Source organism: Mastomys coucha, unplaced genomic scaffold (genome assembly GCF_008632895.1).
Source record: "Mastomys coucha isolate ucsf_1 unplaced genomic scaffold, UCSF_Mcou_1 pScaffold3, whole genome shotgun sequence".
NCBI classification, from domain to species: Eukaryota; Metazoa; Chordata; class Mammalia; order Rodentia; family Muridae; genus Mastomys; species Mastomys coucha.
The window spans coordinates 60,030,417-60,043,643 of NW_022196909.1; the positions used below are offsets into that span (position 1 = coordinate 60,030,417).

The 13,227-nt window shown below is 40.5% G+C and overlaps 1 protein-coding gene across 1 annotated transcript in view; it reads right to left on the reverse strand.

The window, feature by feature from the left end:
* The window catches only part of Cdc5l (cell division cycle 5 like), a 37,821-nt gene that overhangs the window by 13,462 nt on the left and 11,132 nt on the right, over window positions 1-13,227 (reverse strand). Inside the window, exons 7-13 of the mRNA XM_031348582.1 lie at window positions 11,146-11,290; window positions 10,084-10,272; window positions 7,615-7,763; window positions 6,326-6,488; window positions 5,230-5,394; window positions 2,666-2,746; window positions 2,137-2,379 (exon numbers count right to left, since the gene is read on the reverse strand). Of these exons, the coding sequence (XP_031204442.1) occupies window positions 2,137-2,379; window positions 2,666-2,746; window positions 5,230-5,394; window positions 6,326-6,488; window positions 7,615-7,763; window positions 10,084-10,272; window positions 11,146-11,290 (1,135 nt within the window). The remainder of the gene's footprint in view (window positions 1-2,136; window positions 2,380-2,665; window positions 2,747-5,229; window positions 5,395-6,325; window positions 6,489-7,614; window positions 7,764-10,083; window positions 10,273-11,145; window positions 11,291-13,227) is intronic.

The window sequence follows — 13,227 nt, forward strand, 5'->3', positions numbered from 1 at the left end:
AAACAACTTGTCCAGAACCATACCAGTAGTAATCGGATGAGGCAGAATCTAGGCCAAAGGCACCAATGCTGGCTTAGGGGTACTCATGATTTCACAAGCTGAAAGGGATCCCAGGCATCTCTGAAAAGCTTTCTCATTCCAAAGGAACACCACTGGTTTCACAAGAGTGAGACTGAGGACATAAGTAGTCAGTGGAACCTAAGCCAGAGTTCTCTACTAAAGAAACACTTTTAGGTGGCAGAATGAGAGAGAAGGAACTGAGCAGGCTAGGTTCAATCACAGCTTCCCTATTTAAGTGGCTGCCTGCAATGCTTAACTCCTCTGAGCTCAATCTCAACTGTAAAATGGGCTAATGCTCTGGGTTACAAGACAGCTCAGCAGGTAAAGGCACTAAACATAACAACCTGAGTTCAATACCTTAATCCAACATAGTGGAACAAGAGAAATGACTCATACCTCTTGTCCTCTGACCTCTACACATGAACAACAGTACATTCCCACTCAAACACACACACAATGTTTTAGAAAAAAATGTAGTTTTAAAAAACGGTATAAAAAATGTTTAACGAAGAATTTTCAGTGGCTGGAAAGATGGTTCAGTGGCTAGGAGCACTTTCTGCTCTTGCAGAGGACCTAGATTCAGTTCCCCACACCCACACAGCATCTCCTAACCATCTTCAACTCTAGTTCCAGAGGACCCCATGCCCTCTTTTGGCCTCCACAGGCACTACACACGAGTGGCATACACACACACACACACACACACACACACATTCACACAAAACACTCATACACATAAAAAGTAAATCTTAAAAAAATAAAAGAATCTGCTAAGCAAATAGCTGCTTTAAACAGTTTTTAGAACAAAGATGAATATGAACAGATAAACTATGGAACATCTGTTTCAAATAATCCCATGAATCAATTCAAATCTCACATCTGGTGAGGACCTTCTGACAGAATCACAAAGAGGCAGAGAGCTTCACTTACAAAACAACTAGCCCACTTATAAGGATAGAGTCCTCAAGAACTAATGACTTCCTGAGAGCTCACATCTTTTTTTTTTTCTTTCTTTCTTTTTTTTTTTTTTTTTGGTTTTTCGAGATAGGGTTTCTCTGTGTAGCCTTGGCTGTCCTGGAACTCCCCTGGTAGATCAGGCTGGCCTCAAACTCAGAAATCCGCCTGCCTCTGCCTCCCAAGTGCTGGGATTAAAGGCGTGCGCCACCACCACCCGGCTGAGAGCTCACATCTTAATACTGCTACAATGGTAATTAATTTCAATAGGAGTCCTAGAAGAGATAATCAAACCACTAGAAAACGTTTACTCAGTATAAAACTCATACCTTTTATACTAGTGTAAATAACTCTCAACTACTAAAGGCATGCAGATGCAGACTTTAGCATAGAAAAATAGCAATCAATGAACTTCTCAACCATGCCAACAACACCCACAAATTAAAACTATCTTGTACCAAAGCCTCTGTAACTAATAATACACAAAGTATTAAAAGCATATCCTGGAGGTTAAGAGCAGCTCAGTGGGTAAATGCTTGCTCTGCAAGCACAAGTTCCTGAGTTTAGAACTCCAGCACCCACATAAAAAACTGGGTACAGTGGTGTATACCCCTGTAGCCCCAACACGAGATGGCAGGGTGGTCCAAGAGGACCCTGCAGCTTGTCCCAGCCATTCTAGCAAAAATGACAGATAGCAAGTCCCAATTTGGTAAGAGAGATACTGTCTCGAAAATAAGGTAGAGAGTAACAAAGGACAACAGCGGACAACATTCTCTGGCCTCTGCACCGTGCACATGGGGTTAAGCAAGGACAACAGCGGACAACATTCTCTGGCCTCTGCACCGTGCACATGGGGTCAAGCAAGGACAACAGCGGACAACATTCTCTGGCCTCTGCATCATGCACATGGGGTCAAGTACCCACACGCCCACACACCCACACTCACATACTACATACAAATTAAAAGAACATATTCTTTACACTGCATTTCACATGACATTTCTCTCCCAGTTATGCTTCCTTTGGTTCGGAGCACCAATGTAACCACATTAAGTTCTGATTGACACACAGCATCTAACAAGAGCTGAAATGTCGTGATGGTGAGGTGCCTATCAACCCCACCTTTTTCAGATCTTCTTTGGAGAATTTCTCATAAGGACTATGCTCAAGATAGGTAATGTGCTCTGAATTGTTGGTAGCAAACCCGACATTTTTTCCTTTTTTATTTCCAGATGGTTCATAGGGATGATGTAGAAGATCATAATGAAGCATCGTAATCATTTCTTTTTTGATCAGTTCTTCACTCTTCTGTAAATCTGTTAGAGGTGGTTCTACATTTAAAGGTCTTAAAATAGTTTCATTTACCTAAAATTTTAAAAAAAGGCAAAATGATCAGACATATCCACAATATACTGTGCCTTTTTCAGCATAAACTAAATAGCACTTTCATATTCTCAAAAGCAATTTCTTCCCCTTCTTCTAAATCAATAATGGCATTAGTGCAATATTTTCAAGAATGGATTTGAGAACTAACTACTTTACTATATTCAAAAAAGCAGAGGAAATTTTGTTATAGTCTTTATGAATGAGACTTTTAAAAATGTACTAATAGCAGGTAAAGAAACAAACTTCGTAAACTGGCACCACTTACTTCAGACGGTCTGGGTAGATCCTTCTGAACAGCTTTGTGCATTCGTTTCATTTCCTTTACACGCTCAGCATCTCGTATGGCCTTAAAAGGGAATTTATATCTATTACTGTACCTATATAGCAGTTGACATTTCTGATCAGCTACATTCAAAAGCTTAAAATCTATAGGAGCTTGTGTAGGGTGTGGAGTTGGGGCTCCAGGAGTCAATCTATTCATTCTCATTACACAAGACAACTGAAGTGTACTAGCTAGGTCTCCAGACTTACGTGGCTCTGCTCATCAAATAACCACCCTTCTTGTCTAAATGGCAATCATAAACATAGAAGAGACTCCCGCAACACAACTCTTTGCTTTCACCCAAAGCTAAAGTCAGCCAATGTTCCTTGACGCTCCAGTTACAATGGTGTGACAATGCATTAAAACTCCATGCCACTTTTAAGAAAGTCAAGTGAGTGTAACTGGAAGTATCTGCAAGATCAAAACAACAAAAAACAAAAAGTATCCACCTCTGCTCCCCACATTCACTTCTTTTCCCTGCAAGATGATCTATCTCCAGTTAAGTTTATCTCCACAGCAGCCTCCTCCGCTACAGCCCACGGGCATGGAGGCATCTGGTGTTACAGCAGGTGATGACATCATCAAAGTTTCAAAGCAAGAAATCAACACGAGAAATCTCTTCCTTTTAAGTGATGATATAAAAAACAAAAACTCAAAGAAGCAGCAATACAGATGGATGCTATCTGTGATACTGTAGAGGCCCTGATGGATGCTATCTGTGACACTGTAGAGGCCCTGATGGATGCTATCTGTGATACTGTAGAGGCCCCATCTCTCTTTTGCGACAGTGCCATCCCTAACCGCCAGCCTACTCTGTATAATGCCATATGGACACCAAAGAGTCTAATAAGAGAGAAGTATTTATATTCTAGGCTTCTAAAAGTAGAGCACTAAAAGGCAAGTTTAGGCCACCTCCAAGATGCCATTTACAGAAGTCTGCAGGTGGAGTAAACAGCTCTGATACCAACATGTGGGTACAAACCAGGAGACAACGCAGCAGCAATTTTACTTGAAGGACAATGTCAAGTGCTATGTGGATCTTAAGGAGATTTCCTCTCTCCAGTTAGTTCATTGGAATAGTAGTGGATTTTTTTACTTGTTTTCCCTCCCCACTAGGCCCTCTCAAGAATTGAATGAAAGAGATACAATATTCAAGCAGCCATTAGACTTACAAAATTAATAACATGTTTTGCTCAAAGTGCACACTACAATTTATGACTGTCAATGAAAATGGCTTAGAATAATACAAAAGGCAAACTAACTTAATATCCTGTAAGTAGTAGCCACTGGCCAGAGTCTGAGTTTTCAGTATTCTTCAGGGGAACCCTTGGCTACAGTTCTATGAAATGCCAGAGCACTCAGGCACCACCTGCCTTGACAATCCTATTCTGACATAGCAGCTCAGACAAAACACTATGTGTTTAAAACACTGTTTTGTAATGAACGTAACCCTCAAGGAATGCCAATCAAGTTTGGCTAACCATGCTATCAATTGGTTGCAACGTCTCAGTGTTTTTCTCATCTGCACAGAAACAGTTTTGGCGCTAGTGCATTTCACAAGTTCCATCACTGAATAGGGTAGGAGCCTAACGTTTACCACACAGCAACACTAACAACAGTGTTAATTCATTCATCATGTCAGTTCCTTATTCAAACACTATCCAACAGTTTTAGACCTCAAACTCTGCATCCTCACATCTGCCCAGCTGCAAGAAAAACTGCACCATGTTAGAGAAAACAAATAAAGCATGCTCTCCAGTGATTTTGTTTTCATAACCATCCTGAGACAATACGGCAGAAAGGGACCATGCAGTATCTGCGAAAAACTAACTTGAACCCATTTTCTCCTTCCAAATGAAGCTAAAAATCTCTCACTGGACAATTACTACATCAGTATAAGAGGTTGCTAATATTTCCCAATTTCCAAATCTAGTTTTTGTTGGTCTGTACAGATCTAAAATTATTCAAAACTAATCCAATTTTTGCTTTTAACATTCTTTCTTCACTAGATTAAAGCAATGTTTAAAAGGCCATTCCTGTGTTTTATTTAGAAAAGCATAGTAAATTTCAGTGTTTAAAAACATACATATGCATATAAACATCTTAAAAAATCCATTCAGATATTCTGAGTACATGATCATTCATTCATGTGAGTATATTATTGTTAAATAACTAAGTTGAGGAATTTTGTTAAAATATTAGAAAAAGTGAAAAGCAGCCACCTAGAAACACTGACAGTCATGCTCCCTCTAAAGGCTCTCAACTTCCTTATGCTGCAGCCCTTTAACACAGTTCCTCATGTGTGGTGACCCCCAACCATAACATTACTTCACAGCTATTTCATAACTGTAGTTTTGCTACTGTTATGAACTGTAATGTAGATATTTGACATACACGATATCTGATATGTGACCTCAAAGGAGTTGCAACCCATGGGCTGAGAACTACTGCTCTAAAGCCTACAACAGATGCATGACCCTACTGAGATGCTTTCTAATGATTCTCACCTGCTTTCGAGCATCCACATCAGCAGCATCTTCAATGTAGGTATCATCTATTTCACGTTCTTCCAGTTCCTTCTCAGCATTTTCAGGCAGAACAATTTCAAAATCATTCTTAGGCGCAGGGAGGCCTAACAACCCTAGACGGAGATGTTCACGAGATTCTCTTTCCTGTAGAGAAGAATTGGTCCTTGTCAATTCACACTGTCAGTACTAACTAATGAATTCTTGAGAACTTCTAAAACAGCAGGGCATAGTGACACATGCCTATAATAATTACAAAACTCCAGAGACTGACGCAGGATTACCACAAACTCAAAATCAGCTTGGGCCTAAAACAAAACAAACAAAAGTTTCTGAAACGAGTGGCTTGGGGCCACCAGTACAAGTGCTTGCCTCCAAGACTGACCACCGAAGTCTGATTCAAACAATGCACAGGAAGAGAAGAGAACCAAGTCCTTCAAGTTGTGCTCTGACCCAAACAAGCACACCACAGTAAATGTGCACTCACATATGCCACAAGAATATACACTAAATAAGAAATAAAGCATAATTTGAATGTTTAGATATGTAAAAATCAAACAATTAACTTTAGTGACTCTTCTACTATGATCCTCAACTTTTTTATTCTCTTATCTTCCTTCATTAATATCAAACAAAACCTTGACTTATAATAAACCAGTGTTTTGTGGTCTTAAAAATCTCAAAACTACTTCTTCATGGACAGAGAAAAAAGCTCATTAGGATCTGTACTCGATTTGGTACTATGAAAGAGACAGACAGAGAGACAGAGAGTGCGCAAGAGCTGGAAAGATAGCTCAGTGATTAAGAGCACTAGCAGCTCTTCCAGAGGAACTAGATTCAATTCCTAACAGCCACAGGCAGCTCACAATTGTCTCTACTTTCAGTTCCAGGGGATCCAACACCCTCACACAGACACACATGCAGGCAAAACACCAAAGCACATAAAAATAAAAACTTGAATTTAATTTAAAATTTTAGAGCTGGAAGTATCTCTCAGTGTAGAGTACCTGCTTAGCAGGCTGAAGGTCCCTGGGTTCAATGCACTGAATATATAAATATAAAAAGAACTGACACTTACCATCTGCTTCACATAAGAGGGGTCACTGTAGTCTGCCATTCCATCCTCTGGATTAATGTTTAACTTGTCTCTAAGAGGTGTTCTACCTGGCGTGGCATTAGTGACTGGTTTAGGGGTTGTTCCACTCCGAGGAGTCAGTCCTTCTGCTCCATTAGAAGGAGTCCTATACAAACAGAAATCTAAGTCATGATAAATGCATAAAGTAAGGAATAAAGACACCAAAACCTCTCTCTTGCTTTCAGTGTGTTACCTAAATGAAGACTGAAGTTCGGTTTGGTGAACATAGTATTATAAGTACTGTACTAGCTTTCCTGACATCTGCTGTTTTGCCTTCCTATACTAGGTCCACCAAACATGTTTTCAACCTTTGACGCAGTAGGGTAACTAAGAACAGCAGCTGGCAGGGAGGCCGACCACCACACTCACCCGAGGGCCCCAGGTGACTCACTTTGAGCTCAGTGTGCTCATCATTTATCGTCTCCCTTAAGTCTTTAGCTTTCATGTCACACTCATTCCCATCAAAGGTGCACTTTACATGGTTTATGCTTTTTATATTTTGTTTGGAAATCAAACACCACATTTTTAGATTCGTATCTAATGATGAACAGGCTCTGAGTTTAGGCTCTCAACAATAAAGTCCAGCAGTAATTTAAACTTTAATTATTCAAAGCCTTTCTGGTTTTGGTTGCTTACTTCCTGTATCTTGGCTGTGTTCCAGACTGATGGTACTGCCAGACATCTGTTCCCAACAGGTGCGGTGTTATCATTTAAGACATGGTCCCTGCCCCCAAGGAGCTTACAATCTATTTGAGAGACAAGATATACACAGGAAAATAGAGATTAGGCTCTCTTTAGCCTCACAGGAAGCAATAACTACTACACAAAAACTAGCTTCCAATGATTCTTGATTCCGCTGTCATCTACAAGTATAATGGACTGTGAGGCTCTCTATCCTAAATAACCCATAGAGGCAGAGCTAACACCTAAAAATAAATATAAGGGCTGGAGAGATGGCTCAGGTTAAGAGCACAGACTGCTCTTGCAGAGGACCCAGGCTCAATTTCTAACACCCACATGGCAGCTCACAACCTTAACTCCACTCCTTTGGGAGCCAATACTCTCTTCTAACCTCCAAAGACACCAGGCAATCCAATTAGGAGACATCAAAAAGGCCAACTGAAGTTAAACAGTTATTCTAATCTCTGTCAATATTACTCAAAAAAACATGCTGCCCAGGTCCTTAAATTGAAGTTTTTGTAAAATACAGAACATACTGATTTTCACAATACCTGAAAGGGGTAGACAGAACTGTATTTGGAGTCTGCACAACCTGCCGCTGTGGGGTCACACCAGAAAAGTCGCTCTCATGCAGTGGGGTATTAAGCCCACCTTTCAATGGAGTGTCCACATTGGTCAAGGCCATGAGGTTCTGAGCCTCCTGGAGAGACAGAAGAGTACACAGCAGTCAGAAAGGCTAGTGGAATCCTCCCTCTGGCCCTATTACACAAATCTTGATGCAGACAGGATTTGTACACAATCTTTCACAAAAAAACCCAAGAGACTGAGTAGTACTGCCCTGGAACAGATCTCGGCCCTTTCAGTCCTTTGTCCACCTAATGCATCACATCAGGAGTTCTAAATAAAGTTCACATGTTAAGATATGCTACCATCACTAGGTGTGAATGCAACATGCCTGCAATCCTGGCACCTAGGATGGAGAGGCAGGGTAATCAGCAGTTCAAAGCTACCTTCAGTTACTCAGTGAGTCTGAAGCCACCTGAGACTCTGTGTTAAGGGGCAGGGGGAAAACAGTGCTGTGGGCTCATTATGAAACTGCCATTATCCATTATCCATGCCAGATCTCTTTGCCATCAAGTACTAAGAAATCAAATTTCCTGATACGAACTGAGGCCAAATGTCACACCACCCAGATTTTAGTCTGACTTCATCACTAATTCTTTATCTAGTGCTCATAAGTAATTCTGAGTCTCTGCTGCTTCTGCTGGGAGGTTAAGACATACCTAAGCTACCAATGCATGCCAGGACTCATAGGATCAGATTTCTTTAAGAAGTCTCACCCAGACACTTTCAAGACTTGATTACATCTCAGCCTTCCCAACCTTGTGTCTAAGACTCATCCGATCTGGCTCTTTTTAGTTCTCACCCTCCTGTAACTACCTTTGCCTTAATCTTAGTTCCCAACTCAGTGTCTAAGGCAGATTTTACCTTTCAAAATCAGGCATAAGCATCTCTCTCATACTCGTCTGTGTCTTCAGGGTTCCTCACATTCCCACTCCCCTTAAATGTAGGTGGGCTTGTGTTCCCTCTTGACAGAGAATACTGCAAGAGTAGCATGGTTTGATTTCCAGGGTTAGCTTAGAACCATGATGTAGCTTCCCTCTGCACTCACACCTCTTACATCAGTCTGAGATACCAGAAGAGAAATTCAATTGCCATGCTGAAGATTGCATAAACACATGCAGATGCAGACGTAGACTCATGTCATGCACCATGCTAAGTCGCCAACCTATATCCAGCAAATGGGGGATAACACTCCATGTGTTCTGGCCACTACTGTCATGTCACCCTCAAATGCTGAGCGTTCCCAACTGAGATAGTAGACATCTTTTAAAGCAGGGGAAGGTTACCTTTTATGTGCCCTGTTTAAATTCCTAACCCACAGCAACCATGAAAATAGTAAGGTGGGCTAAACTACTAAGAGGCAAAATGCACACAACTGATTCTGAGTATCTTTTCTCATGAGGAGTCTAGAATTTCATACTATCAAAAGTCATGCTTTGCTCTTCCAAATACAAAGTGTCTCTTGTAAAGAGATAGGCTTGCAACTTCTGCATAAAAGGAGAAGGAAGGACCAAATGACAACGCATGCAGAAGAGCACAGGTAACATGACTCACTTTATGTACCGCGATAATAAACACACAAAGGTAGAAAATATACTATCCTTAAAAACACTCAAAACCAATAAAACCAATGACCCAGTAGAATACTGGTTCTCCTGAGAGCTGTCTCCTACTGAAATGCTCCCACAACCGTTCCCTATAGGGGAGTTCTTCAAACTCCCCTATAGTTCTTCAAAAGCAAAATGAAGGTAAGGATGCCATCAGGAGGCATCAGCTGCTGTTTGTGGGAGGTGCTGGCACATGCAGTGTCCTTACACTGCTGTGCTCCATGCCCAGTATTCTGAGGCAACCCTGGGACCAATAGCAGCAGTTCCACAATCTTTCAGGCACAGTGGCTACCAAGCACCAACAACTGGAAGGGAGGGCTGGAAAGATGGCTCAGAAGATAAAAGCACTGGCTGCTCTTAAAGAAGACCCAGGCACAACTCCCAGCACCTGAAAGGCAGCTCACAACTGTCTGAAACTCAAGTTCCAATGGCTCCAACACCCTCTTTTCACTATGCAGATACTGCACACAAATGGTACACATATATGCATGAGAGAAACCATCCACACATACAAAACTTAAAAGCATGAAACTCTAAAGACCTGCACCTGCCTGACAAGTACAAAATGAAGACAGAGGGGCAGGTCTGCTCCAAAATGCTGTGAATGAACAGTCACCCCTGAGCCTGCTAGTTCAGACCACTTAGCCTGCTAATTCAGCTTCTGTGCTGTAAGAAATGCTCTGGGATTATGGCCATCAAGTTCAAACTGCTGACCCTACCCATACAGAACAAAACCACATGGTACCCTCTATGGTGACTCAAAGATGATCAGCAGCAGTGCCAGCATACCTGTAAAATCCTGTCTTGGGAGGCTGGTGTCCGTGGTGTTCTCAGAGCGATGCTGTTGTTTGTGACATTGTACTCAGACAGGAGAGTGCTAGAAGCAGAGTTTGTGATTCCAGACTCCTCCGCCGTCTGCCGCGCAACTTCACTGGCCTGGCCTACCTTGACAACTTCCTGGAGTTCAGCATCTGAGATCTAAAGGACAAGACCAGCCCTGTAAACCATTTAACAGGAACAGAACAGCTTAAACATTCCATGTTTCAGAGAATGACTTGCTGAAGCTGTGTCAAGGGCAGAAAGACCTCTCGGTACCACTTAACTTTGCCTGGCTTTAAAATTTCCAAGATAAAATTTTAAGTCTTCCTTTTACTATGGGTAAAAAAATTCACACTATAAACAACTGGCTGTAAAGGCTGTATTTCTGTACTTATAAGTATTTTGGTATTTTTATTAACTCTTACAGAATCCCATACAATGTTTACTGATCATATTTAACACCCTGAGTCCCTCCCAATCTATTCCACCTTCCCCACCCAGACAGCTTCATGTTTTCTTTTCTTAAATATAGAATGGATCATACATGTGCATGCTACCCTTACACAGGAACCATGTTAACCTTTGTATTGTTCCAAAGGTGTATACTTGCTACGCATAGTTAAAATGTTTTAAATCAATATATTAACAGACTGGTTGCACCAAGAACATAAGTACTTGTACAAAGCTACAAATGAGAAGAAAATACTACTGACAATCAACTAAATATCACATACTCTACTAAATCACAAGATCTCTAGGAAAATCTAAAAGTGTTACTTCTATACTTTTACCAAAAGAAATACCCTTGGAAATATTAAGGAAAAATTCAATTGGCTACCAAGAGCTGCCAGCACGTGACGCAGAAGCATATAAGAAAACTGTGCTCACGCCCTCATCAATGGACTCTCTCCATGTGGCTCTCCTTACACTGGGGCTTCTTGAGCATTAAGCACAAGCCTGAGATAGCAGCCCATCCTTGCTGAATATGATACAAGCATGTGAATTCACAGGGTGACAGATTGTCCCATTTACCTGAGGGGCCGGCAACACAAGTTTGCTTCTTTTTTTAGTAAACTCAGAGACGCCACTAGTTTGAAGAATAGCTGATGGTAAATCAGATTCCTTTTTCCTTTTTAAATGCTGTTTGTCTTTTTTTCTATCTCTTCCTTCTTTTTCACTGAAATGCATCAAGACAGAAAAAAAGATTACACACAGGCAATAATATTAAGAGCTATATAACTATTAAGATTTTAAACAATTTCATTTCTAAGGAATTTTTTAAAATACAAAAGTAGTATGTTAAGCTATTTCTACATGACTAATCTAGTACATTTGAAAAAAATAAACTTGAGTTACAGAATTATTAATAAAAGAGAGACATTAACTTAAGTACTAAAACTTAAAGCCTAAAACTATAAAAATAGTAAAACATGTATGTCAAAACATACAAGAAGTTTACTATGTTTATATTCATAGATACATATGTGAGCATAAGAAAATGATGTGTATGCAGAAAAAAGATAAATGAAGGAGACAAAATTAAAATACATTAAATGTTTAAACCTCTCTATTATTGCTATGATTTTTAAATTCATACAAGAAATTTTTCAATTTATCTTTTATTTTGGGAGTTGGGAGTGCAACATGTGCAATGGTAGAGGTAACTGGCAGGAACATGTTCTCTCCTTCCACCACATGGGTTCCAGATATCAAACTCAGATCAACAAGTTTGACAGTGGGTTCCTTTACCTGCTGGGCTATCTTGCTGCCCAAGTAAAGAAAGAAAAAGTAAAGAAAAAAAGGTATGTGCACAATGACACTCAAAGGTTGTTAGATGCTTAAACCAGCCCAGGCAGTATGTTAAAGATCTACCTGTTTTCTTCCCTACCAGACAAGTCTACCCCTTCCAAATGCCTAGCTTTCTTCTTTAATCTATTTGACGAGCCTACCTAAACAAAGGCCCTGAACACTCAAGGAAATCCTGTTGCTTATTAACTAAGTAAAAAATTCCTATCCATAGACTCACAGGAACTCCTAGATAGCTCTAAAGTGAGCAAAGAGAAAGAGAAACATAAACACTTCTACCTATCCGCATCATGTAAAGATTTAAGAATACAGCAAACATTTTTGTCTTTTCTTCTTCTTCTTTGGTTTTTTCGAGATAGGGTTTCTCTGTGTAGCCCTGGCTGTCCTGGAACTCACTCTGTAGACCAGGCTGGCCTCGAACTCAGAAATCCGCCTGCCTCTGCCTCCCAAGTGCTGGGATTAAAGGCGTGTGCCACAACCACCCAGCTTTTGTCTTTTCTTTGTAAGAAAAAAAGGCAAATATTTTTCACTTTGAGCCAATGAAATGGCTCAACACACAAAGGCATGTGCCACATAAGCTCAATGACAATGAACTGACTGCCAGAACTCTGAAACAGGTGGAATGAGAGAACCAACTTCATAAGGGTGTCTTGGCTGTGACCTCCACAGGTATTCAAGGGAGATAACACAAACACTCCAAATCATAGAACTAGAGAAATGAAATCAGATGAATTCCTGGAGCTCCTACATCAAAACTGGTAAACTCCAGACCAATGAAAAACTTCATCTCAACAAAGTGGGGCTGAGATTACAGCTCAATGACAGAGCTCTTGCCTAGCATGGGGTGGTAGCAAAGGAGGAAACAAGGTGAACAGCTTCTAAGGAACAACACTCAAGAGTTGATCTCTCCTCTCCAAATACGTAAGCACACTCACATGCTCCCACTAACACAAACACACACCCATAGGGAACACATACAAGCAAATGAAATATGCCAGACTAGACTTTGATAAAATTTCAAGTCATTAGCATAAGATCTAACTTGTTACAAATGTACAAAAATATAAAGATGTCATTAGTGAAAAATAAATAAGTTAGGCATAGTGGTGTTTAATCCAACACCACTAGGAAGGCAGAGGCAGGTGGATCTCTGTAAGTTTGAGAACAGCCTGATCGACTAGTGAGTTCCAGGACAGCTAGAACTACATAATGAGATACTGTCTCAAAAAAAAAAAAAAAAGTAATATATAAACAAACAAACAATCTGTCATTAGTAATAGGAACTGGGCTAGAAAGATAGCTCAGGAG